The sequence below is a fragment of the Sciurus carolinensis genome, chromosome 6 (genome assembly GCF_902686445.1).
Source record: "Sciurus carolinensis chromosome 6, mSciCar1.2, whole genome shotgun sequence".
Taxonomy (NCBI): Eukaryota; Metazoa; Chordata; class Mammalia; order Rodentia; family Sciuridae; genus Sciurus; species Sciurus carolinensis.
The window spans coordinates 128276218-128303805 of record NC_062218.1 but is presented as its reverse complement, the minus strand read 5'-3'; the positions used below and the strand labels follow the sequence as shown (position 1 = coordinate 128303805).

Genomic DNA, 27588 nt, shown 5'->3' with positions numbered 1-27588 from the left:
GGAAAAGAGGAAGAGGTTGAACTCACTTATGTTGTCCCCCAAAGCTAAGGGCAGTTTTGCAGGGAACTTGTTTATCTAGGAGCAAGACCCCTGAGGAAGCTGCCATCTGACCACTGTGAATTAAGTGCTACGGGTACTGGGAGTGGGGGTGCATGCTGGCTGGAATTGATGTCATCCTGGAGAAAGTAGGTCCCTAGTGCATTTAGTTGGGTAAGGAACCAAGTGGGACATGGGAGCATGGTGGTTTCAGTAAAGAAAACCATCTTAGAGTGGTCTTCCAAGTCTGGCCCTTTTCCCAGCAAGACCCCAGAGAGGAGGCCAAAGTAGACAGGTATGTTGGGATGAAAGAGAGCAAATTGGATTGGGGCCAACACAGGTCATCGAGGGGCCTAAGACCAGAAGGAAAATTTGAACTTGAAAGCAAATAAACAGCACTAAGCTCCAAGCTTGGGGAGAAGAGTATGGTGTGAGTTCACACAGAGACACAGGGACAGGCCTGGTGAAGCAGGACCCTGCAGCCACTTGTCTACAGCTGGGAGGGTTTCACCTCCCGGAGGGGAGAGGACAGCACACTCAGCACTGTCCTCCTCAGGGGAAGCTGCCATGACTTCAGACAAGAGTTTTTCTGCATTTCTGAAGAGAGAAGAATCTGAGACTTGGGTACTATGTGTCAAGCCAACATACACATTTTATTACAAGTAGTTACCACTGGGCTCCTACCTAGGGACTTGAGTACATTCCATACCTTAGAAACTCACTTTAGCTTTTATTTCAGATCCTAAGGAGCACCAGAGTGATATAATCATCAATCAAAAAGGGTTATGGGAAGTAAACAGCATCCCCCTCTCTGATTTCAGGCCCTGGTTTGATTGGTAGCCATAAAATTCTTACATGTGGCAGCTTGAACAAAGGTGCAGGAAATTGTGGTCAGGAGCCTGACTGTCTCTCTACTGGCCTTTTTGTGTGTGAGCCCTGGAGAGAGGGAGATCTGTTTAACAGCTAAGTCAGAACAGACGTCATGGGAATGTCATAGACATAGCAAAAGCTCAGACATCATGAACGTGACACAGGGAGGCAGCTGGCAGGTAGGGGTGGCAGCTCTCCATTCCAAAATCTTGAAATTGTTCCATCAGCAACACATTTCACAAGTGCAGAAGCAGTTCTCTGGAACCAAGATGGGCTGGCAGGATACTGCTGTTTTTCTAGTAGCAAGTGTTGCTTTGCCCAGGGGCTAAATTGTAATACTTGTTCAGCACTGTGTTAAAGCTTAGAGATGACACCTTTACTGAAGCCAGCCAGGACAAGGTTGAGCTTTTCCATCAGATGGTGGTTCTGTTTTCAGTAAATTTTATTCTATATAGGGCACTCCGAGACATCTGACATGAAACTGGAAAAGAGCCATTCTTTTTCTCTTTTCTGTACCCCATAACCTTCATCCCAATGGAAAAAGAAGAGGATGGTGAGAAGCCATCTAGGCTGTCCCCAAGCCCACCCCAGTACTTTTTCATATTCCCCTGACAACCAACTAGGACTTCATGGATGATCTGCTCCAAATAAGGGAAATTGGACATACACCAAAAACACATCTGTTGAGCAGTACTTCTTGAAGATTCTAGACCATTCTGTAAATTAGGAGGCTGCTTAGCTGATTTGAAATTTTGTGCCACTGAGAACTTACATGAATCACCTATTTTCTTCTGGGGATAAAAGCCCTGGGAAAGGTAGAAAAATTACCCCTAAAGATGTTCACATCCTAATCTGCAAACCTATAAAGACGTTCTCTTACATGGACAAAGGGACTTTGCAGCTGTGGTTAAGTTAAGGATCTTGAGAGCGGGAGAGCTTAATCCTGGATTATTTGGTGAATCCAATGTAATCATCAGAGTTCTTATAAGAGGGAGATGGCAGGTTCAAATCAGAGATGTTGTGGAAAGTTGGGGTGATATGACAACAAGCATGCAGCAGCCTCTGGAAGCTGGGAATGGAAAGGATGGAGTTTCTAAATGCCTCTGGAAGGAATGCAACCTTTGCTTTAGCCCCATGAGGCTGATTAGTGGCTCTAACCTCCAGAATTGTAACATAATAAATTTGTATTGTTTTAAACCACTACATTTGTGGTTATTTGTTACAGTAAGCTCTGGGAAACTAATAGAGGATTTATTTCTACCCATGTATTATGGGGAATTTATTTATTACAATGTGATTTGATCAGTGGACTCACTGTAGGATATTGCTTTGCATCAAGTTATTATTCTAGCTTCCACTTTAAAGTCTACACCTGAAATGTTTTGTTTTAGAAGACGCTCAACAACTGAGCACTTAGTAGACATCAGGCATCTGTTCAGTGCTTCTCGTATGCAAGCTCATTCACTTATCACACTGTATGAGCTAATAGAATGTGATCTTAGCCCATTTGTAGATAGGGAGACTGAGGCCCAACAAGCCTAAGCATCCTGCTCGGAGTCATCTGCTGGTAAATGGGCAGTTCTGTCCACTATATTGTGCCATTTCCAGGGAGAATCAAGCCTAGCAGCTAGTGTCAGGGAAGGTATACAAGTGAGCATTCCTGTAGGACCTGGGTGAACTGCCCAGGTCTCTCTCTCCAGCCCTGAAAGCTGTGTTTGGGGTCCCAGAGACAAAACCTCCTCGGGATCAGAGAAGCTCTTTGGCCCAAAGACACCCCCAATCTGGTGGTCTTGCTGATCCTTTGCTGCAAGAGGCCTCCTCAAAAGCCCTCATCAGATGATGGGCATGGGACCTGAGAAGACAATCAGCACCGAGGAGTCCCCAAAATGTCCTCCTACACCACACACAAATTACCACAATTGCATACACTCATTTTCTGAAGTCTTCATCCTAATCACTAACCAGGCTGGTGAATTCCTGTGGTGGTGGAAGCCTTTGCTGGTGGAAGGTGGGTTAGAACAATCCATGAATTTTTATTGTGGACCTTAAGAATCAGCTGAGCTGCCTTTGCAAGGCCAGAAGTGCAGAAAAAAGTGAACCACTTCAGGCAGGCAGTCTGTGGGACATCACGATGTCTAGACATTATGACTCTGTGTTTGCTCTGCAATTCCTGTTGGAAAATACAGCCCAGTGAATAGTTTACCTTCCGTCACAGGAGTCTGGCTCTCAGGCTCTGCTCCTTGCTCCATCTATTCCATGAGTCTAGTTAATTCCTGGGCATTTATGGCCGGTGAAGCACACTGGGGAGAGAGTGATTGTTTTAACTTTATATTAACTGTGGAAAATTGCTTTGGGGAGAGAAATACTGGTCCTTTCCTCTGTCCAGTTCTGTGTAAAAATGTTGGAGGGAGATGGAAGAGAGCTTCCCAAGAATCCTTAAACCTAGACCCTGTGTAGACACTATCTTTTTGTCCCACTCCTTCAAATAACCTTCTAACCCTGACACCTTGACTCACTTTCTTCTGCAGCTTGTTCTTCTGTCCTGAGAAACTGGAACCAGATAACTTGTTGCCTTGAAGAGTTTGCTTTTTCTGACCTGAGGTTTTTAGTTATTAGAGACTATTTCTGGTTAAAGAGAAGTCAGGAGCAGAACAATTTTGGCTGATGAAATTCAGAGACCAAGAATTTAGTCCTTGATGTTCAGGGACACCTAAGAATGGCGGGGGATGCAGAGGAGAGGCTCCCGTTGGTTTCTGTCCTTCTCTGTGTTCATCCTAGAGGGATGGCATCAGACCCAGGCTCCTGCTTGCCTGTGTTCTCCCCAGATCCCACATGGAGTAGCACACTGGGCACAGGGAGGGTGGGAGAAGATGCTGTGGAGATCAGCAGCCCAGAAATCTCTAGTAAGGATTATCCCAGTGAGTCATTTTCTAGGTCTACAGCCTGTAGCTGCCCTCTGCTTCTCTGGGGTCATGCAGGAAGGAAAGGGTCATTATTATTGGGATGGCTGGAGCAAGGAGACCTGTGGCTATAGAATCATCTAAAGTCATAAGCCTGCCATGTCAGACTGAGAGGCCCGGCCTCCACTTGCATGTGCAGAGAGGGCAGAGGAGAGGGAGGCAAGCAAGGCAAGAGGATGAGGAGGAAGCTGCTGAGAGCTGTGCTCAGTTCACCAGAAAAAGATTTTGACTCGGGGGAGGCTTTGCAGGCTCGGAAACTGAGTCTCTGCTGTGGGGAACTTGCTGCAAAAGCCATGTGTGTGTGACAGCAGGGTGCGGTCCAGCAGCCATGAGACATGGGTGCAGAGAGCCCACCTGAAGAGGCACGGGAGTGCTGACGGGAGTGAACCTTGACCACTTTGCAGACACAACTGTGCCCTCCAGATGTCCGTGTCTGATCAGCATACTTTCCCCAAATGTGCGCATTGTCAAAAGCAATGGAAAAGGAGTCAGACTTGGTGCAATGTGAGGAGAGCCCTAGGCCTTCCTCGACCCACCTGCCCTGTTAAGAGGCCCCTTTGTCCCTCAGAGCTTTCTTCTTATTTCATCCTGTTAACCCACCCCTTGCTGAGACTGTTCTTCTCAGCTCTGTCCTACTCCCCAGCCCCCCAGCCCCGCTTTCTCCTGTGATATTCCCTAACATGTCCTACTTACACACATGAGCATATGTGCCCACGGGCACGTGCACACACACATGCACACACACACACACATACACCTTGTCGCAGGAACCATAGGTTCACATTTGGTGAGACCACCTGAACTATTTGTCTTTTCTGTACTTTGTTTTTTTCTGGGGGTGGGGCACAGATGGAACTCAGAAGCCAATATTTTTTGAGAGTCTTTGGCCAGATTGATGGGGGGCTCCAAGTCATAGAGTATGCAGCACCCATGCTCACCAGGGGCCCCAGAGATGAGGACTTGGTAGATTTTCCAACTGTCCTTCTGTACTCCATGGAATTTTATACAAATACTTTGGGAAAGAAACTAAGTTTGGGGGATATGACCTATTCTTGCTTCCCCAACTCCAGCCACAGAGCCCCAGTATTTATCAGAGAAAGGTTGGGATCCCATGTATGGGTTTTTCAGGGACTTTGGGTTCAAAGCTTGGAGCTCTTCCTAGATTGAGAGAGTGACTCTCTGTCCCCTAGAAATCAACCCACCAACTAGAAGACCTATGAATATGAGGTTGGAAGAAGTTTTAGAGATCATCTTGTTTAACTTCACCCCATTTTATATATGGGATAACTGAGACCAGAGAGAGAAATAGACTTTCAAGGTCACCCTGCTAGTTACCAATGAATCACAATGCAAATCCCATTATTCTAGTACTGTTTCTCTTAAACTACATGCCTTTACAAGTTGTGTGTCAATGAAATATTATTTTAGTTGCAGAATTAATTTTAGTTGCTGAAGATAAAATTGTGGGTGGGTCAAGGTCAGTCTTGGGACCCCAGCAGGGATGCAAGGTTAGAAAGGAACAGAAGGGCTGGACAAAAGGAGAGAGAGGAAGCAGGAGAATGGAGAAAGTGAGACAGAGAAGAATGTGTCTCACTTTTCACTCCTCAGTCATTTCCTAGGGGCCCACCTGTAGCCGAGTGGCTCCTGTAACTCCCTGGTATCCTGAGAATCTGAAACATCCCCTGTATAATTGGTGAACCAGGATTCATCTTCACTTGACTAAGTCTTACCTGAGTTGACTCTGGTTAATTCAAAAGGGCAGGATGTCCCGTGCACACTGACAGCACACACCAGTGCCCCAAAGCCACATTTCTTCCCAATCCATCTACCTCTCTTCTGGTGATGTCATTAAGCATCCTGCATGCACAAGTCTAGTAAAACACATAGAAATTCAAGTTTCTCTTGTCCCAAAGGGCATATCCATGTATAAGAAAGAAAGGTAAGGCAGGGGAGACCATGCTGTTTACATCTGGCTCTAGGTCTGCTAAGGAGAGATGGCTGGTGCTGTGGTGTGACTTCCAACAGATCTTTCTTAGGAGCAGGCTTTCGATGTTTTCCTTGAAATGTTATTTAAAGTTCTAGTCTTTGGGGACTTCCTCATAGTATTGCATTGTCTGAAGCTGTGTCTTTCAGACCTCCACACAGGGGTCAATGTCTCATTATAGGCTGGTCTGAAGAAGGAGAGGAGAGGAAGGTCTTTAGTTTTCCTGAACAAATTGTTTCAAAGGTTAAAACTGCACTACCAGTCTCATGTTCATCCAAATACAGAGGATTTTACAAATGGAAAGTATGGGTTATCTCTGGAAGGATGAGGGCATGGTTGAAGGACAAGGATGGATGGGGAACACTTTACTATGTACTCCTTCAGTGTGAAACCATAAAAACATCTTTATCGATGAACATGTTTTTAGTTTTAAAATTTAAGAAAGACAACTTCATAAGAGGACCTGGGCTCTTATTTTAATTTTAAAATTTAATGTTTGATTGCAAAAACTGAGAAAAAGTTGATGATTGCTTATGCCCTGTGCTTTTTGATTATTAAATCAGAGAGTTAGAAGAACATGAGAGATTTAACCAGTGACACTGCACATACACACATGCATTTTACAGATGAGGAAACTGAGACCCAGAGAGGGAAGGGGACTGGCCAGGATGTGAGGGATTGAGCTAGAACTAGTGCATTTCTGTCTGCACCTTCCTGCTCCCTTTCCAGCACACTGGTTTCCGGTGCATATTGAAAAGAAATTCTTGGTGTTTTCTAATCACATTATTGACTATACTGAATTAGTTGGGTTCCTCAGTTGGTTTGTGATAGATGTTGGCAACCTTCAGGAACATTCTACAAGGCCAAGGAGGTATGAGGAGCTCCTTGCCAGTGAAAGGCAGTTTTGATCTAGCAAGTGGCCTCCTAAGAGGAGGATGTCACACCCATGCTTTGTCTTCCTCTACTCTGAGGTGATTTTTGCTGGGGCAGAGAGACTGATGGCGCTGGAGAAGGAATGAAGCCCTGCCTGACATACATGTGTGCCTCTTGTTTTCAGAGTCATCAGCTACGAGTGCTGTCCTGGATATGAGAAGGTCCCAGGAGAGAAGGGCTGTCCAGCAGGTAATAAGCCAGGCCCTGCCTGTGGGTGTGGGTGGAGGAGTGAGGTAGGAGAGGAACATGCATGTAAAAGGGTGCAAGATCTGAATGGGGGTCCTCGGGATGAGGGTATGTTGGCGTTCTCCCAAGTATTCACTGGCCTTTATGTTCCATGCAAGAGGCAGAGGATAGGAGCGAGAAATGGTGTGTTTCCTGAGCTACTCCTCAACAAACAGGTGCAGTAGAACCCAGCTCCGGCCTACCCAGCCTCTTCAGTAGGTGCAGGCTCCTGGCCCTCCTGTCTCTGGCTGAGAGTGATTCTAAATGCATTCAGCAGGGTTGGCCTGGTAGTCTTTTGCTTTCCGATCAGTCTTGCTATAGGTCAGATGGAATAACTTGGTCTCTGATTGGGCTGGGAACCCAGAACACCCGGACTCTGTGTCCAAACTCGGCCCGCTGGAGTTCAGCAGGGAGGAGAGCCACAGACTGGGGAGGCTCTCCGAATGTCAACAAAGGGTATCACGAATGGCCACTCCCTACCAAAAACAGCATGCCACCTGTCAAATTGATCAAAGTCTCTTCTTTAGTGCCACACATCACCAGAAACTGTGCAAAGGAGTTGCTATTTATTTTTAAATTAAGAATGTGAGCCTGAAAAATGGCTAATAAAAGAAAGTGTGGTAGTAAAAACAGTGTGATACTGAGCATAGGAGTCAATAACTAGATCAAAGTAATAAAATATAGATTCCCATAACAGATAACAAAATAGACCTTATTGACAAAAAGAAAGAAAAGAAAAGGAAAAGAAAAAAGAGAAAAAAAAAAAAAAAAAAAAAAGAATGTGAGCCTGAAGTTAAAAGGTTGGGGGAAAAACAACGTGTTAGTGCCAAGGTCTTGAGGGGCCTGGCATTATGACCCAAGTGGAAGGACTAGCCGGGCTGGAGAGAATGGATGGGAAACAGAGACTGGCCATAAAGGGGAGCTTGACCTCTGGACCCTAGTTTTAGATCTTTTAAAATGAACATTAGGCTCACTGTCTAAGATGGCTCACTGTCAACTTCAGGTTACTTTGTAGAAAACACATTTTATTTATTACCTGCAAATACACAAAATACCTCCCGGTTTACAGTTGTTTCATTCTAGTAGAGGCCATTAGGACACTAGTTCCAATAACAAGATAAATCTGTAAAACTAGTCTGTAACTAGGATTTCTATTTCTGGTGTACATTCCTTACCTGTGTTATCTAAATGTCTAGGGGAAAAAACTGTGCTCTGCTGCGTTTAAAATGATTAGGAAAAAAAATGATTAGAAATTTCCAATTAGCTGAGTTCACATAGAGAGGCATTTGACTTACTGAGTTATTTTAAGCTTTGAGCTCCACAGCAATAGACTGTCTTCAGGCTTTTCCACCCACTTCCTTGCCCCTCTTTACCAGCGGATATATCTCCAGGCCTCTCTGGCAGAGAAGGTCTGGCTTGGGTGGTCCCCCAGAGACCTAATGCTCCTCTGTCTTCTGCCCCTGTAGCCCTTCCTCTCTCAAATCTGTACGAGACCCTGGGAGTTGTCGGATCCACCACCACTCAGCTGTACACAGACCGCACAGAGAAGCTGAGGCCTGAGATGGAGGGGCCCGGCAGCTTCACCATCTTCGCCCCTAGCAACGAGGCCTGGGCTTCCTTGCCAGCGGTGAGCCATTCCTTCTGCCTCAGGGGCTCTTCCTGGGAACTGCCTTACTCTCCGAGGACTGGGCACGGAGAATAGGATCTGTAGCAATATCCTACTGTTTCTGGAAGCTTTTCCATTCACCCCTCAGATAAAACTTAAATATGACTCAACAAGTCTCTTCCAGTGTCCTGTCTGTCCCAGTGGGGACAGACTCACTGAGTAGGGCTCTTTGGCAGAAGAGAGGTCTAAGTCCACTTGGGTCTTAGGAAATAGGTTTCCCAGGGGAGCGAGGGTCCGCCCTTTGAACATGAGGTCTGCAGCCCCCTAACTGTCACACTGTTTCTCCTTCTAGGAAGTTCTGGACTCCCTGGTGAGCAATGTCAACATTGAGCTGCTCAACGCTCTCCGCTACCACATGGTGGACAGGAGGGTCCTGACTGATGAGCTGAAGCACGGCATGTCCCTCACCTCCATGTACCAGAATTCCAACATCCAAATCCACCACTATCCCAATGGGGTAGGGGAATCCCCAGCCACACAGCACTATCTTCTGTCTACCCTGAACCCACTGCTGGGCCATATGTGGGGCTGCTTTCTGGGGTTTTGTCCTGCAACCCCTCGCCTCCTGGGTCTTCTCCTCACATCCTCTTGTTCCACAATGGGTGGGTGTGAAAACACTATTTTTCCCTCCTGAGGATTCCAGACTCTGCTTCTGTTTTGCTAACCACTTGTCCTTGCTTCTTCTCTGGGCAGATTGTAACTGTCAACTGTGCTCGGCTGCTGAAAGCTGACCACCATGCCACCAACGGTGTGGTGCACCTCATTGACAAGGTCATCTCCACCATTACCAACAACATCCAGCAGATCATTGAGATTGAGGACACCTTCGAGACCCTTCGGGTGAGGGACTTCCCTGGATGGAGGCCCAGGCTAGGGACACCTGGCTTCCCAAGAGGGGCCTGGTAGAGCAGAGGATGTCTCATGTGGGAAGCATGGAGAATCCACTAAGTATATGCTCTGCTTGACCTAGCTGTGAAATGCCTGCTGTCTGTCCTCTCCTTTGCAAAGCTTTCCTTTCCTTGACTCCCCCGGAAGGTTCAGTGGTTTGTGACTGTAGCAGGACAGGGTCCTCTGAGCCCTGGGCTGCCTGGACCTCCACTGTGGATCCCACAAGTCGGAGGACCCTTCCTCCCAAATGTTGGCTCCCTCATGGAGGCACTAGAATAGTGGCCTGACAGGCTGCATAGACCACTCATTCCCACCCTAGGATACCTACCCCAGTCCTACCCATGTTTCCTTGAAGCCCAGACCAAGCAGAAAGGCTACCAGTGTGAACACAGGGGTTTAAGGGCTGACTCCTGGACTGGCTTCTGACTGTTCTGGATGAAGAATACGGTCCCTTCCCCTGTGCCCAGCAAGCATCTGTCTTACAACTGGAGGGATGAGTAGCATTACTCTTGAAAGCAGCCCCTGAGGGAAGTAAATGCAGGCTGCCCTGTCAGGGTTTTTGCTATGATTCAAGGAGGACTTCCTCACCACAAAGGGTACAAGTGGGAGTGGGCCACCCCTCCCTGGAGATCTCCAACACAGAGAGAAAAACACGCTGGGTCCAGCTGTAGTAGATGGGCCTCAGCAAGTGGGGATGACTTGGAACTGACTCTGGAGGGCTCTGTGACTCTATACTCTTCTCCCCTGCCTTTCTTCTGGGTCACCCAAAGGACGGGAGTCTGCAAGGGAAAGATGTCACTCAAAGTTGGTGGCATATGTTTTCATTAACAACAGATGATCCTGTTGAAACTCCTCTTACTATTTAGGTTTGGCAAATATTCCTCCCTTCCTTCGCCCTCTTTGACCTCCCTGATGGCCATCTTTCCTGTTTCTAACAGACTTACTAAGCACCTCCTACTTTCCGGGTATTGTTCTATGTGCTGGGGTACAGAGTGAACAATTCAAATTTCTGTCCTTGGTGGTGCTAATATTCTCTGTTGTGTTAACCACTCAACACAAGCAAACAAGGTAGCCACAGACTGTGAATAGAGTGTGAGGTCGGCAAGTCAGTGGTGGGCAGAGTAGCTGGAGGACAAGGGCAGGCCTCTTTGGAAGAGATAACTGGAGTGGAGGCCTGATGGATGATAATGGGCCTGTTCTACAAAACACTGGCAAGAGGATGGCCAGTGGAGGGAGGGCAAGAGCAGAACCCAAGAAGACACAGCAAAATGGAAGTAAAAGAGCCAGAGGGACAGCCCTAGATGGGAAGAAGATGATGAGGCAAGGCCACACCAGACCATGCAGGGCCTTGCAGAGGGGGACAGGAGGCTGGTTCTACCCCGAGACTGACAGAAAGCTTTTAGAGCTCATTGTGGCTGCTGTGTAGAGAATGGGTCATGTGATCCTTACACTCCTGGAGCTGACATAAGTAATTACCAATAACTATGGACTTACAGTTGGGAGAAGGACAGCAGGCCATGAAAGTATCTGTGCCAGGCAGATAGACTTTAATCTGGGGGCTCATGGGCCCTGAGGAATGCCAAGTTGACCTCCCAAAGAAAGGGCGTTCCTGAAGAAGGAATAAAAGTCAAAGAAGCAAAGAAAGAGTGAAGGGCTGAGGGAACAACCTGAAGGTTGGAAGGAAGAAGTACAGTAGTATCTGAAAGATGGCCATTATGGTTGGGGTCAAGCCAGGCCCCATGGAGGCCATAGGAGAAGGGAGGTTTGGTCCAGCATCTCTATTTTCTCTCTTTTTTTTTTGGACTAGGGGTTGAACTCAGGGATTCTTTACCACAGAACTACGTTCCCTAGTCCTTTTTAGTTTATTTCAAGACAGGGTCTCCCTAAGTTGCTGAGGGTCTTGCTAAGTTGTTGAGAATGGCCTTGAACCTATAATCCTCCTGCCTCAGCCTCCTGAGTTTCTGAGATTACAGGAATGTGCCACCATACCCAGATCAGCTTCTCTCTTCATCTTGGGCTTCTATAAGAGCCTCCAGCCCCAACAGAGAACTAACAAGTCTGTGTGTTCATCCTTCTGGGGAGAGACCAGAGCCTCCATGAAGTTCTTCATCCTCTCTCTTCCTCCCAGGCTGCTGTGGCTGCATCAGGGCTCAACACCGTGCTTGAGAGTGATGGCCAGTTCACTCTCCTGGCTCCAACCAATGAGGCCTTTGAGAAGATCCCTGCTGAGACCCTGAACCGAATCCTGGGTGACCCTGAGGCTCTAAGAGGTGAATACCCTTAGCTTCTGCAGCTGTCTAATCAGCCAGACTGAGTCCAGGACCTACTCTAGTCTGAGACAGGCTTGCTACCTATCATGAGGCCTTTCAGAATGTCCACCACAGCCATGGCTTGTGTTGTCCTGTCTGGCCATGTCTCTGCAGAAGCCAGAAAGCCCCTCCCTGGCTTTAAGGGGTGAGCCCAGAACCCCACAGCATTTGGTGAGAGCTAGAGAGGTAGACAGAGCTGGAAGTCACAGATGACCCTGGCCAGACACAGAAAAAGACTTGAGTGGCCAAGACCAGAGCAAGGCTGCCAGGTGGTTAGGCAGTTTGGAGATGTGGGATGGGGGTGGCAGGTAATGGCACCCTAGAAAAGGAATTACTGTGCTGACCCTTGAAATCTGCCTGTGTCTGACCAGAGGCCTCATGGATAAGGTACAGTTAATACCTAGTTCTTAACTCTCCATTGCTGGTTCCATCCTTTCCTCAGTGAGCTGCTAAGTTAGTTGGTCATTAACTATTGCCAGAGAGGAGGGAAGGGGAAAGCATAGAAGGGAGGTTAGAGGGGGCTCTGCTCTTCCTCCACCTGGCTCCTTTCAACTCTGTACTTCTTTGTTTTTTTTAATTTTTTAAAATTGTAAGTGAACACAATGACTTTATTTATTTTTATGGGGTGCTGAGGATCGAACCCAGTTCCTCACATGTGCTAGGCGATCACTCTACCACTGAGCCACAACCCCAGCCCTCAACTCTGTACTTCTTAAGGATCATAAGCATTAAACTTCCTGATCAGTCCCAATGCTCTGGAAAGGAAAATAGGCCCCAACCACACAATTCCTCCCAAACAAAATCCAGGGATGACTTCATTTCTTTTGAATCTATTTAAACCTACCTTTGCATTACAATGCCTCATGCATTTCAGACACCCTTTAAATTTAGAATGTTCTCCTTCTGGTAAGGGAGGGATAGAAAAGGACACATTTCTGAAAGCACAGATGGGATCTGTTGTGTGTCCAGAGGATTATGATGCCTCTAGATGCCTGTGCTGTACTGGGTCCTGGGGTCACAAAAGTGAATACTGTCCAGTCATTGCCTTCAAGGACATTAAAGTCTAGTGGAGTAGCAGTCTTCAAAACAGGTTGTTGGGATCTGATCTGATGAGTTCAATGACAGAGGTACTCAACACAGTGTGGGAATGAGGCAGGGATGGGGCCCATGCAGGCTCAGGGGTCTTGAAACCTTTCTGGAAGAGAAGAGTCTTGCAGCCATCTCAGCATATTTTGCTTTCCATTTAGAACTATGTCCCCCATTGTGTTAGCCAGCTTTCTATCACTTTAACAAATACCTGAGAAAATCAACTCATAAAGAGAAAAAGTTAATTTGGGCTCAGTTTGGGAAATTTCAGTCTGTGGGCTATTGCTTTTGGGCCTGTGACTTTGGGACCATTCACCTGAAAAGACAGAGAGAAAGGGTACAGGTTTCCACAATCCTCTGAGGGCCCAACCCCAATGATCTAAAGACCTCCCACTAGGCCCCACCTCTTAAAATTTCTGCCACTAGGCCACACCTCTTAAAATTTCTGCCACTTCCTAATAATACTATCCTGGGACCAAGCCTTTAACACCTGGGCCTTTGGGGAACATTCCAGATCAGAACTATAGTACCTAATAAAACATCTTTTGTGAAGAGCATTATTATATCTTCATAAGTGTCAGAACTCCTTATTGTAAAGTAGAAGAAAAAATGACTGCTAATTTGTGCCTTTTGCATATCTGGTTTTTCCTGCTTGGTAACTGGTTTTCTCAAAGAAAGGACCCTCTGTCGCTGTAGCTGCAGAGTTGAAGGAAGAAGGCCATGGGTCTACCATCAGGGGTCTCCTGCTGTTACTAGCAGGTTGACTAATAGGCAAGAAGCAACCTTAGGCTGGAATGTCCCATTTGAAGCTTGACTTCCATTCCGGGCTTTGCTCACCCTTTGAGTGGCCCTAAAAAGTCACCTCTACCCCACCCTGGAGTTTTAGTTTCCTTGTCTGAGATGCAAGATCCCCAACATTCCTGTAGGGTGTTGCTGTCCTTTCTCTTCTCTGGCTGAATAAGGTCAGTACTGGCTTTCAAAACCTGTTTCCAGCAGCCCAGAGCCTCTGCAGTGCCTCAGAGCTTCCTCTTCTCCATGACAGCACAGTTTTAGTTCCCACACTCGGGGACAGATTGAAACTCAACTCTGGTGAGACTGCAAGACAAAGGGACTTGGTGGTCTTGAGAGCAGCAGCCCAGAAACCTATTTGGTCTGGGAGTAGAGGGAGGCATTGCCTCCTTGACCATCCTTATAGCCACCTCTGTGTGGAGGTCATAGGCCAGCAAGAGCCATGATGGGCTTAGGAGCCCTTTGTGGGGTCCCTGCCCCCTGCCCTGTCCCTCATGTAGCACCTGGACAAGTGAATTAGCAATTATATTTATTATTTCAGGTGTTCGAAATGGAATGGCCAAGGCTGTGTCTTACTGTTCACCATACACACCTCTAAGACAGAGCCTAGAAGCTGGTAGAAGGCCCTTGGGTAAAAAGAACCAAAACCCAGAAAAATATAAAATGTACAAATAACTCAGAACTGTCCTTTGCTGCAGTTTTCATCTTTTCCTGTTGTATTTTACATTTTTATAAAGGTTAGTAGATTTAAAAATCCCATGATAGTCTCACTTGAGTTTTTCTTTTCCCCCTGAAGTTCAGGTCCTAATAGAGAATTCCCCCTGCAGTTGAGTGCTCTCAAGTTAATGGGAACATTTGCTGAGCATTTGCTCTGTTGTCAGGCAGTGTGCTGAGTGCTTTTCATTTCAGATTTTGTGGCAGCCTTACAGTAGCCTAGGAGACACATGCTTTCCTCATCTCCACTTGACTGATGAGGAAGATGAGCCCCAAGAAGGCTGAATCCCCCAACCCACCAGTGGTGATGGGATTCAAACTCACGCAGTCTAACCAGAGAGCCCCAGCTAGTTTTAGAGGGTGGCCAACAGGAGGAGAAAGCACCTGGGCCCTGTGGCATCCCAGTCTCATCTGAAGGTCATTATCCAAAAGAGTAGAAACTTCACAGCTGTGGGCAGGCTGCCAACTGGCCCTGAGGTTGGAGTGGAGCAGGCTCTGGCTTGACCTGTGTCCTGTTCTGTAACCAGACCTGCTGAACAACCACATCCTGAAGTCGGCCATGTGTGCCGAGGCCATTGTTGCGGGGATGTCCATGGAGACTCTGGAGGGCACCACACTGGAGGTGGGCTGCAGCGGGGACATGCTCACTGTCAATGGGAAGGCCATCATCTCCAACAAAGACATCCTGGCCACCAATGGTGTGATCCATTTCATAGATGAGCTGCTCATCCCAGATTCAGGTAAGCCATTCTAAACTCCAGGGCTCTTGGTTCTGCTAGGTTTACCACCCCTGCTGTCCCTGGAGGTGGGGTTGGGGGATTCAGGAATCCTTTGGGCCTCCTCTTTGTTTGCACTTAACTGATGGGTTGGGACCAGATTGTAAGGAGTCCTAACTTCAGGCATGGGGGGCTTGACGTTACCTGGGAGGTAGTGGGGAGCTATTAAGAAAGTACGTAGAGAGGGAAGACACAATCCCAGAATCCTTTCAGAAGATCTGCCTGCTGTGTTTGGGCATAGAGGACCATTTGCTGACCTCAGAGCATTTGCTTCATCAATGGTGCTCAAGCCATCCCAGGGACACTGACCTAGGGAGGATGACTGGATGGACTCTGGCTTGTGTCCTAGTCAGCCTGTGGGTGAAGGAATCTCACAGTTATAAACAAAGCTCCTTCTATGGGAGAGGTCATGACCCTTATGTACTCTTCAGAAGCCACCACACAGGCAACGTGGCCTGCCCAGCATCAGACAGGCCCTAATGAAGCCGCCTGGGACAGCCACTCTCTGCCCAACTGAAGCTCACCTATTTTCCTCTGGGTTAGGTTTTCTGATGACACAAACCCACTGGGCCCTGCAGTGTTTAGAGGATTGTTGACTCACGAGATGACATTCCTGCTGATACGTGTCACGCGCTGGGGTGGACGGATGCTAAGTGCAAACAGCACTGTTAACTTTTGAACCCACTCTCTCCTTCCCGTAGCCAAGACGCTGTTTGAGTTGGCTGCCGAGTCTGACGTTTCCACAGCCATTGACCTTTTCAGACAAGCGGGCCTCGGCACACATCTCTCCGGAAATGAACGGTTGACCCTTCTGGCCCCCCTGAATTCTGTATTCAAAGGTAACAAGGGGAAAATGTCCCAGCTAGGCCATCTTTGGGGACAGCCACACCACCCCCGTCACCTCCAGGACACTCTCCTTATTTTCAGAACCCATTAGACCTTCCACCCAGCTCTGTCCAAAGCAGATGTGACTGACTCCATCAAGAAATTCAGGCTCACTGTTTCATTTGGCCATGCTGACAGTTCATTTAGGGATCTGTTTCTCAGAACTCCATATTTCACCTCTACCAGGAGATCAGTGTGACCCCTTGCCTTTTTGTTTGTAGGATCAATGCCAATGCTTAGGCAGGTGGTCAGTGTGAAGGTAGCACTGAGCTGCAGCCCTGGGGAAGGCAGAGAAGGGGGCCGAGTCATGTGCACACCTTCTCTTTCCACTTAGTGCAAGACTCCAAACACCTTCCATTATCTCCACTTTTTTTCCTTTGAGGAAGATGCCAGATGTTAAGGAATATTGGTAGCCTTGCTTGATTTCTCAATCTCCATTTCCAAACTCAAATAGTGATGGGCTTTTCACTGTATTTGTCTCTCATCCTTCTTGTCCTCTAAGGAGCCTATCTCTATGGATGTAACCACACCTTCTCTTATAGATGGAACTCCTCGAATTGATGCCCAAACAAAGAATTTGCTTCTGAACCACATAGTTAAAGACCAGGTGGCTTCCAAGTATCTGTATCATGGACAGACCCTGGAAACGCTGGGTGGCAAGAAACTGAGAGTTTTTGTCTATCGTAATGTAAGTTCTGGGTTCTAAATCATGTCCTTTCTGTGCAACTCTAAGAAATGGAAGTTGTAGTCATATTTTTTAAAATGCCCTCGATAAGCAGGAGTTTGCATGTGAACTGGTTTCTAATAAGGAAAGAAGTGATTTCTGCAAAGCGTATAAGATAATAAGTGAGCTCCTGGAGAAAGATTAGAACCTCTTTTTCTGGAGGTCTCAGAGAATAAACCACACATCTGTCTGATCTGGATCATTAAAGAGTAAGGCCACCTGGAACTCAGAGGGACACATGGGAAGAGGGATGAAGGTTTTGAGTCTTTCTGAGCTTATGTGAAGAGAAGTCCTCTGCATGGCCATCCTTGGTCCAGAAGGCTCTCTTTTGTCTTCTATCTTGTCTTCAAACCCCACAACTACCCTGGGATATCAAAAGGCAAAGCGTTGCTCCTGCTTGGGACCACCCAGCATAATTTGACTAAAGATGGTTGTCATCTGTTAAATAAACAGGCCAATGGCTTCCTTCTTCTTATTTGATCATTGTCCAAGTCCCTCAAGTGTAACTAATGTTCTCTTTATGGGGCCCCTGTGTAACTTTACTGGGACCTCTATGTCCTTTCTTTCCTTGAGGAAGACCATTTTGTATTGTTTTCTTTCCTGGAGAAAATATATCACTTTATCCCAGTCTTTTTGACACACCCCAATATATCTTCACTGAGTTTTATGGATGATGCCATCAGTACAGGCTCTGAACAGATGGGCGGCCCCACCTGGGAGGATGACAGGCCCTGCCTTTCTCTGCCCTCTTCTCTGCAGAGCCTGTGCATCGAGAATAGCTGCATTGCTGCCCATGACAAAAGGGGGCGGTACGGGACTCTGTTCACCATGGACCGGATGCTGACCCCTCCCATGGGGACTGTCATGGACATCCTGAAGGGTGACAGTCGCTTTAGGTAACCAGTCTCATCCCGGGGGGACTTTTGCCAAGTGGTCATGCCTAGGCAGGATGTTGTGCCTCAGCTTCCTGGGAGCTTCGGTTAACACTAGTAGTACACTGGTGTGACCATCCAGGCTTGGGGTAGGAGAAGGACAAGAGTCACCTTGGAATCTTAAATTTAGCATAAAGTTTACTCCAGGGAGTGTCATCCCTATAGTCAAGGGAAGTGGACAGAGGGACTATGTTTTTATTACTAAAGCACAAGAAAAAGTTTGCTCTCTCATTGTAAGGTCCCCAAGAGCTGAGAGCACATGACTCTGAGGAGGAGACATGTCTTTCCCTCTCTTTCTGCAGTATCTACTTATTAAAACTGAAGTCCCCAGGCCACTTGGTTTTTCTTGCCCTGCCATCTTCATTTCTGGGTATTATCATGTTGAGTTTCTCAGCTGTCTGCACCAGAACCTGGAAGACACACCTTTCTTTACTCCCCACAATCATATACCCAGTCCCCAGTGGCTCAGCCAGTCCCTGGGTCAGCCATGCCTCCCACCTGTCTTCTCCCTCCTTCCCCCTCTGGTCCCTGACCTCTGCCCATTTAAACATGCATGGCATTAATATTGGGTGGAGAGAAGATGCAGACTAGAATAGTTTTCTTTTCTTGCATAGAGAGCATGTCAAAAGCAGTAAGGTGTGTGCCTTTTGGTTGTCTGGACTCTACTACCCCCAGTGGCGAGGTATTTGGAGAAAAACTCCCCCATTCATCCCTTCACAGGTGGGTGACATTTTCTTTGCATGTATCCACAGCATGCTGGTAGCTGCCATCCAGTCTGCAGGGCTGACAGAGACCCTCAACCGGGAAGGGGTCTACACAGTCTTTGCTCCAACAAATGAAGCCTTCCAAGCCATGCCACCAGGAGAACTGAACAAACTCTTGGGTAAAAAACAATTTAAGTCCAGGTTTCCACTTTTCTAAAGTAAAGATCCATCAGGGCACCAGCAAGAAGCAGCAGATGTGTCCAAAAGCATTGACTCAAAGGAATTTAGTGTTGAGCCCATTTGTAGAATGGGCAGTGTTGAGGGAACTAGCAAAGGGTGAGGCCATCCAGTGCTGGTGACAGAAGGAAGCCTTTACCATCCCTGGGTCTGGGGTGGGGAGTGAGGACAGAAACCGGGGAGACCTTGCACCTTGGACAGAGAGCAGCAGAGCCACTCATAGCCACTGTCAGGACTATGGCATAGGAGGCCGCTAAGTGCCCTAGCTCCCTCTCCTCCTAGTTGTCTGCTGGGCCTTCCATTAGGCAATCACAGGAGGAGGAGGGAGCCAGGATGTTGCCATTTGTCAGCTTCCTGGGGCACCAAATGAGACAAAGACAGATAGGCAGAAATTGAGTGTGGATAACAACCAACCCAGTCATAGGCTGGGGACCTGTGAGAAGAGCAATAATGAAGCCATTTACTTGTGTTACTTGTGTTCACTGTCCCTCGGGTTAAAAACTTTCCCAAGAAGTTAGTCACAGCCTTGAGAAATTTCCCTGAGGATCTGTGGGAGGCAATCTAGCAGTAATGAGCCTGGGCTCCTGAAAGTAGGTTCAAATCCTGGCCCAGCCATTTACCAAGCGAGTGACCTCCAGCAAGTTGCTTAACCCTTCTGAGCCTCAGTTTCCCCATTAGAAAAATGAGGGTGTCCAGAGTCCCTCACTGGATGTGTTATGGGGATTCTGTAGGGTGCTGCGTGCAGTGCTCGGTACACATCCTGAATCAACAAGAGCTGTGAGGACAGGAGGGCCCTGGGGCCACAAGTGTTTAGCTCAGCTGCAGCCCCTTGAGAGGCACAGCCACCATCACAGAAAGGTGAGTCTGAGGAGGAGGAGGAGGACAAGGAAGGACCTCAGCCAAACCTCTAGGCACACATTGTTTATGCCTCCCTTCCTGCAGGAGAATGGACAGCTCAGGTTGCAGTCGGCTCTGAGCTAAATTTGTGTCCTGTTTAATTTTCTTTATTGCTAAATGAATGTGTGTGTCCCTGAGGCTGACGTATGTTCCTGAGAAGAGGGGAGAAGTTCACTCTGAACATAAATTTTCCATCCTCTCTCTGCTAGGCAAGAATGGAATATTCCCCAGGTGGCCCAGGCCTGTTGGGCTTCCCTCTCATTTTCAATTGTGTGGGAGTGGAGGAGGAGCAAAGGAAAAGCTTCCCAAACACCTCCACCCCAAGCAGGCTGTATGGGCAGCCCTGAGGACAGAGTGTAGTCCAGCTCCTTCTGGAAAGAAGGAGGCCCCTGGCATCCAGAGCCTCTGCTGGCTCTGCACCTCCTGACAGTATTTTTGTGGAAAGGGAACTCTTGTAGTGGCAGCTGTAGAGGTTTAAAACCACTTGGTACCCATGACTTCATCCCCTGGCACTAATGTAGATTTGTCAAGGTAAGCCTACAAGATGCTTTAAAGTGGGTCAGGGGAGATGGAACTCACCCGTAATCCCAATGCCCTGGGAGGCCAAGGCAAGAGGATCTCAGGTTAGAGGCTAGCCTGGGCAACTTAGCAACACCCTGTCTCAAAATAAAAAGGTCTAGGAAGGTAGCATAGAGGTAGAATGCCTCTGGATTTGATTCCCAGTACCACCAGAAAAAAAGCTTTCAAACTTCCTCTGTTCTCAGATTCAAGATGATGGGAATAGCTGCCCTTGAACCCTGGGAGAATCAGCCATTGACCTGCAACAGGAGTTTCAGAGTTGAGAGGGCAGCTGGCAGCTTTAGAATCTGCCTCCCACACTTAATTTGGGAAAGGCCTCTTCACCTTTATGAGCAATCAGATGCCTCCCCAGTTGGTGGAGAAATGGATGTGGGCTGAAAGGAATGGAGACGTGCCGAGGAGAGATGCTGCAGAGGGAATACCCCCTCCACCCTGACCTCATGGGCTCTGTGTCGCCTCCAGAGTGCAGCTGTTGACTCTTTAAAGTCTCCCTTCAGGAAACAGCCATCTCAAACAGAATGTGCATTTGAGGGCAGAATGTGTAAATATTTCACTACTGTGTTGTAAGCATCGGGAGCCACACTGATGAATCGTCCCAGATGCCAGTGCTGGAAAGATCCCTGGCTTTCCAAGCAAATGTTTAGTTCATGGAAACATGAGTCATTCTCACAGGGGAGTATGGATTAACTCCTCCTCAGCAGCTAGGGAGAAAGCATCATAGAAAGTCTGAGCTTAACTCAGTAGCCCTGGTCCTACGGGTGCAGATTCATGGCCACAGATGTGTGCTTGGGTCCACTGACTATTAGGCAGATAGCAGGTCACAGGGATTTGCACACACTGAGTGCTCATTATGAGGGCAGAAAGTTCTCCATCTGAGGGAGATGCAAGAAGATGCACTTGCATTTTCTCATCTGGGCCTTCCTTGATCTCTCCAGCCAGTTTCCAATCTTGGGATTAACTCTGCCTCCTTTTCCCACCAACCTGTAGGAAATGCCAAAGAACTTGCCAACATCCTGAAATACCATGTAGGTGATGAAATCCTGGTTAGTGGAGGCATTGGGGCCCTGGTGCGATTGAAGTCTCTCCAAGGAGACAAGCTGGAAGTCAGTTCGGTGAGTGCACCAGCAAGAAGAAGTCTGGCTCTGGCCTCCAGGGTTCCAAGGCACCCAGGATGGCCCACAACACACACATCCTTTAAGATGCATTCTGAATCTCTGAGAGCAGTTTATCCAAAGAAAGAGAGAAAAGAGAACTGTGTCCTCAGGGAAATGAAGTGAGATTGTAGTTAAACACGAGTAAGAATTTCCAGATTTACAGAGGATAAAGTATCTGGGGAGATCCTTTTGGGAGATGGCAAGGAATGACATATGTGTCTTGAGAGAGTAACTCCTTATCCCCTCCCCACTGGCCCCCAAATCCAGCGGTTCACTGAGCTTCCTCATGAACCAGACCATTCCAAGGATCTTTTCAGTTCTAATGCCTGCCCTGTGAGTCTTCCCTTGCTCTGCATGTTGATGATACCATTCTGCCTTGGAGCTTTGCTCAGAGCATCCCTACCTTGGAGAGAGCAGATAGCCAGCCCAGCCTAGCCCAGTGGCTTCATTGGCAGAGGCCACTGACTTCTCCATGGAAGAAGTCATGTGTGGCTGGCTGTAGCCCCCTGCTCCTTTCTCGTGACCTTCAGCATCTATTGATCACCAGTCCAGGAGCATGGGAAGACACGTAGGGAGGTAGACTGGGAGTAACTTGTTTGACTCCTGCAGATCAGGCCAGAACCTCTGAGCACCTAGTTTCAGGTGTTAGGTCCTATCTGTCACAGGAACAGGTTCAAGAAGGCCTGAGGTAGATATACCCTTGGTGGGCCTCCTTTGAGAAAGTCTGAAGCTGGGCATCCAGGAAAAGTGGGACAAGTCTTTTGCATAGAACTGAAGTCCTGGCTTCTGGGCCCAGCTATCACAGCTATATAGCTTAAAGGATGTACTTTGTCTCTCCTGAGCCTCAGTTTCCAATAAGTGAGACAATAAGATCTACCCTCCTTCTGGGTATGGTGGTATACACTTGTAATTCCAGCAGCTTGGGAGTCTGAGGCGAGATGATTGCAAGCTCAAGTCCAGCCTGAGAAAAATTTTGAAAAGAGAGGAAACTGGGAATGTAGCTCAGTGGTGCAGTGCCCCTGGGTTAAATTCCCCTAGTAACACAAAGAAAACAAATCAAAACAAAACAAACTACCTTCCTTACCATACTCTACTCTGAGGACTAAGAGGATAACACAAAGGAGAATTTTGTAAATCGCAATGTGCCTAATCCATCCCAGGGGTTGATGGTCTGCAGAGGGTTGAAGGTCTTGTGTCACTCAGCAGAGTATCCCCAGTACTTAGAGAGAACCTGGCACAGGTATGTGTTCAGTAAATGCCTGGTGAATGAATAAAATAATTATGTTCTGGGCCAGGTGTGGTGGCGTACACCTGTAATCCTAGCAGCTTGGGAGGCTGAGAGAGGAGAATTGTGAGTTCAAAGCCAGTCTCAGCAACTCAGTGAGGCCCTAAGCAGCTCAGTGAGACCTTGCCTCTAAATAAAATACAGAACAGGGCTGAGGATGTGACTCATTGGTTAAGCACCCCTGGTTTCAATCCCCCATATTCCCCCCCAAAATTGTGTTCTCTTTTATAATTTATTTGGTTTTTTTTTTTTTTTTTTTTTGGTGCTGGGATCGAACCCAGGGCCTTGTGCTTGCAAGGCAAGCACTCTACTGACTGAGCTATCTCCCCAGCCCCTCTGTTTTATAATTGTTGTCTCTCTTTCCTTTAGAAAAACAATGTAGTGAATGTCAATAAGGAACCTGTTGCTGAAGCTGACATCATGGCTACAAATGGCGTGGTCCATGCCATCACCAGCATTCTTCAGCCTCCAGGTGAGTCCCTAACATATCACATCCCTGCTGACTCTGCAACTGGTCCTTCTTTCCATGTGACAGAAGAAAAATGGTTCTACACAAAGATACCATGAAACTGTGGCATTCCCACAGTGGCTACATGAATGACCTCCTCGTGGCGTCCTAAAAAGTGAATTGGGGACTGTGGTTTTGAAGTGCTACACTAAGGAGCTTGAGGATACATTTCTCCTTGCCAAATTACTCTCTGGCTTAGCCCCACTCGGTCCAGTTGTGTGGTGCATGCAGGTGCTGGTTGCAGGGTTACCAGCACTCTTCTTCCAGTATCTCTTTACTCCCAGGGCAACTGGACTTCAGTCCTGTCCCTCTTCACTTGGGCACTTTACCTTGCTCTGCTCTCCCTCCCCATGGACCAATTCCACCATGAGCTAAGAAAAGTTATAGGGGAAAAATTTGTGTGGAAACATGAGTCAGAAAGCCCAATAGTGCCTGTCATTCATGACTGTTAGGAACGCCATGCTAAGCGTACCAAAACTGCTTTTTCTTTCTCCAGCCAACAGACCTCAGGAACGAGGGGATGAGCTTGCAGACTCTGCCCTGGAAATCTTCAAACAGGCATCTGCATTTTCCAGGGTAAGATGCTTGCTAGGTTCACGCCTGGCTGGAACAGTTGTGGGGCCCCCACTTGGGCCCATGAAGGATCTTTCCAGACCCTGTCTTCCTTGGCCACTTTCTCAGAGCCTTTTTGAAACATCTCCCCACTTCTACTGGTACATCCACTGCCCTAGCTGATGTGGAATCCATGAAAAGTACCCAGGTAACCCCTGCTTCCTTTGTGAACTTTAGCCCACAGAAGAGTAGGGCTGAGCTCCTGGGAGCCACCAGTCCCTCAACTCCAGGCTCTAATCTTGATGGAAAAGCCCGCTTGGGGGTCTTCCATAAATGTCCACTTGAGCCCCCACTTGAAAGGGGCTTACACAGACTAGGACTGCTGAGACCTACTGAGGGACTCCCAATGGCCCATCAGTTCTACTTTGCCTTTCCCCTTTCTCGCCCCGGCATGTTTTCTGTGTAGGCATGGCAATGGGCCAAGCCACTCCATAAGTAGGTGCAGGTATAATTTTCTCTAGAAAATTTGACGCCTTGTGTTCTCTTTCAGGCTTCCCAGAGGTCTGTGAGACTAGGTAAGTCTGGTCTGGATTTGTAGTCCTTGCATTTCTAATCTGGGCCATACCCGCAGCAGGCCCAAGCCTGCCATCTACTGTATAGACATCAGAACATCATGGAACAGTAGAATAAGCTGACCTTTGAACGCAGATCAGTGAGGTGAATTGAGGTCAGACTCAGAAAATCTTTTCCTTTTCTGTAAGATGAAGATTATAAGAATAACATCCTCTTAAGGTTGCTGTGAGTTTTGGTTTTGGGAGCCTGGGAATATTGCACAGGGACTTGGCAGGAGTGTATGGTAAGGATGTGGTTCCAAGCAGATAGATATAGAAAACCCCAGCACATCAGACATGGAATAAGATAGGAAGTTTCACAAACCAAAAAGCACCTGCTGTGTATGGGAAAGCATGGCAGAAGGCCACTTGGCCCCTTCCTCAAGATCCTGAAAGTGTCCCAAAAACATGGGAAGTCTGCATCTTTTTCACTTTTCAAACCTCTTTTACAGCCCCTGTCTACCAGAGGTTGTTGGAGAGGATGAAGCATTAGCACGAAGGGCCACAGGAGGAATGCACCTCCCAGCTTCCCGCCGATTTCTCTCAGTTTGCCAAAGAGACTATTTGAATATTTTTGAAACCAAATATCACACTTCAATACACCTGGGCCGCACCATAATGAGATCTGAGCCTTGGGCTACTGGGGGTGGGGTGGGAGAATATGTGCTTTTTACTTTTTGTTCCCCCTAAACATGGTTGTTGATCTACTGCGTGTCTACTGGATGTCGTTACGTGACATTCATTTCCAGAAAGGACTCACCCCAAATGTGGAAATTTCCTGCCTATGCCAAGTGCCTGGAAAAGAGCTGCAGCATTGTGGAGCTCACAAACCGTGAATCAAGCAATGCAGCACTCTGGGAAGTTCCGGCACGGTTTGGTAACGCTCTTCCTGCACAGCTGGAGAAATGGCGTCATTATAAGCTATGAGTTGAACTGTTTCTGTCAAATGTGTCTTGCATCCACATGTGGCTTGGACGCTTCTATGTGGCCCTGTCCAGGTAGAAAAGGATGTAAAGCCCTTATTTCCTGAGTATGACAGCCAAGGTGTGTTTGTAATAATAAAACCAGTGAACTAGATGCCCTGCGTGGATGGGACTATGTTGGTCTGGGTTCTGTTCCTTGGGGCTGCCACATTCCTTCATACCTCAAGTTCTTCTGTGACCAGCTCAGCAAGGAGCTCTGAGGGATGGTCCTTGGGAGATTCCAGCAGCTGACCCTCAGATACCCACATAGCTCATGGGATTTAAACCTCGATCTTTGAACTTGTTTCATTTCTACCTCCACCAGCCCTGGGCGTTTGAGTCCTCATTACACTTTATTTTTTTCCTATGTTTTTATTGGTGCATTATAATTGGACCTAATGGTGGGATTTGTTGTAACATATTTGTGCATACACACAATGTAACAATATAACATGGTCAATATTATTCCCCAGCCCCATCACTTTATTCCTCTCATTACTCTGAAGCATCTTCCCTTCTGCGTTGTGATCCCTATCTTTGTACTGTGAAGTTGTTGCTTAGGTGGTCCCATTAAACAGATGAGGAGACTGAGGCTCAGGAAAGGGAAACCCACTGATAATGTAGAAAATAGCTGGGCTGGGGTTATAACTGACTCCCAGAGACCACCATCTGATGAGAGCGAGTCCAAGTTTCCCACGCCTTACCCTCTGTCCCAATCCATAATCAAATCCCTTCCCTGCTCCTTATTTGCTGTCTAGACTGCCTTGGCACTCATGAGCCACTCCGTTGCTGTGGAGTCACTGCACCCTACCTGTGTACCCTTGAGGATTCATTTAACTCTTAGAGGCTGCTCCTCTGTAACAAGGAGATGACTGTCACATCCACTTCCTGGATCCATCATGAAATGAGAGTCCATGTAGAATGGTTGGTGCAGCATGGTGTGTCCTTACTGTTACCAGTAATGGATGCTCAGGATCCGTGAAGCTGTGAGCTTTTATTTGTGTCTTTCCCAAAGATAACCACTTTCCAGGAGAGTGGGACAGTCCAGTCTGTTCTCACCTGACTCTGCCAAGGCTGATTCACTCCACTTCATGAACCCAGTGACTCAATATGTCCATAACAAAATACAGCTCGGCCCACCATTACTGAGACTAGAGTGAAGAACAAGGTACCCAGAGGTCCTACCTTCAAGAGCTTCCAGCCTAGAGAAAGACACATTAAATCAATCCAGTAAAGTCACTCATCCAGTTTGGTATGTGGCTTAATGGCACAGCCTTTGCCTGGCATGTGCAAGGCCCCAGGTTCAATCTCTAGCACTGCAAATAAAGTCGGTCATCCATTTTTTCCACAGATATTTGTGAAGGGCCATCTACATACATTCCCATGCTAGGCCCTGGGGATAGACTTGTCCTTGTTGTCATGAAGCTTCCCTACAGATGGGGAAGAGAATCATCAATCAGCAAATGGCACTATGGAGAATGTATACAGGGACTCTGAAGGATAGCACTGTGGTTCTGTGATAGGTAATGAAGGCATCTGAAAAAGTGGGGGCCAGAGGAAGGGATTCCGGGAGCAACCAGAAGTGGGAGGAGATGAGGCGAGGTGAAGGAGCTAACTGGAGGGAAGGGTCAGGCTGGAGAAGGCTCAGGGAGAAGGTGCCCTGAGAGATGAAGCTTAGCCTTATATGAGTACCCAATCATGGTTCCTTTCCGATAGCTCATCCTGCCTCCCAGGCTGTCACCAGCTTGGGCTGACATAGTGGCTTTGCTCATGCTGGCTTTCCTACAGCTGTGCATTGCCTGAAGCCCCCCAAATACACGTACCTGAACTTTACCAAGACAAAATCAGAACCCAAAGAGATGGCTAGCATATCTTTTAAAAATCCTTGCATTTAAAATAAAAATCACCACAGTGATACTGGTCTTAGAGACCAGGAACAGGTCCTTGTTCCCCCCGTGATAAAGATTAAACACCCGAGAAACACTGCAAAGCAAGTGTAGAAAGCAAGTTTTATTTAAGAAAGAGACAGAGAGAAGAGAGGCCCAGAGCTGGGTGCTTGTGGAAGTAGGTGTGTCTTGCCCTTTTATAGACCCCAGAAGCCCCACCTTCTCCTTTCTTCTTCAAGTAACTGCCTAAGAACAGGAAGGAGCAGTAAAGGGGGTAATCCCTTGAGTTGGGAAGTGCAATCCCCATCTCCAGAGATGTTAGCTGTTAGCAACCCCTTGTCTTGTCTTTGATAACCAGCCCTCATCTTCTCAACCCCCACCATCCATTATCTACACCAGGACTCCCGCCCCCTACCTCAGTGCATTAAGGAATGTG

General features: G+C 47.5%; 1 protein-coding gene across 1 annotated transcript in view; it reads left to right on the top strand.

Annotated features, from left to right (window-relative positions):
* The window catches only part of Tgfbi (transforming growth factor beta induced), a 32951-nt gene extending 7570 nt beyond the window's left edge, over positions 1–25381 (top strand). Inside the window, exons 3-17 of the mRNA XM_047556892.1 lie at positions 6908–6972; positions 8475–8635; positions 8967–9131; positions 9368–9514; positions 11691–11832; positions 14988–15200; positions 15938–16075; positions 16664–16809; positions 17605–17741; positions 18530–18660; positions 21182–21306; positions 23003–23105; positions 23638–23717; positions 24244–24268; positions 24757–25381. Of these exons, the coding sequence (XP_047412848.1) occupies positions 6908–6972; positions 8475–8635; positions 8967–9131; positions 9368–9514; positions 11691–11832; positions 14988–15200; positions 15938–16075; positions 16664–16809; positions 17605–17741; positions 18530–18660; positions 21182–21306; positions 23003–23105; positions 23638–23717; positions 24244–24268; positions 24757–24797 (1819 nt within the window). The 3' untranslated portion in view covers positions 24798–25381. The remainder of the gene's footprint in view (positions 1–6907; positions 6973–8474; positions 8636–8966; positions 9132–9367; positions 9515–11690; positions 11833–14987; positions 15201–15937; positions 16076–16663; positions 16810–17604; positions 17742–18529; positions 18661–21181; positions 21307–23002; positions 23106–23637; positions 23718–24243; positions 24269–24756) is intronic.
* Positions 25382–27588: the final 2207 nt, after the last annotated feature.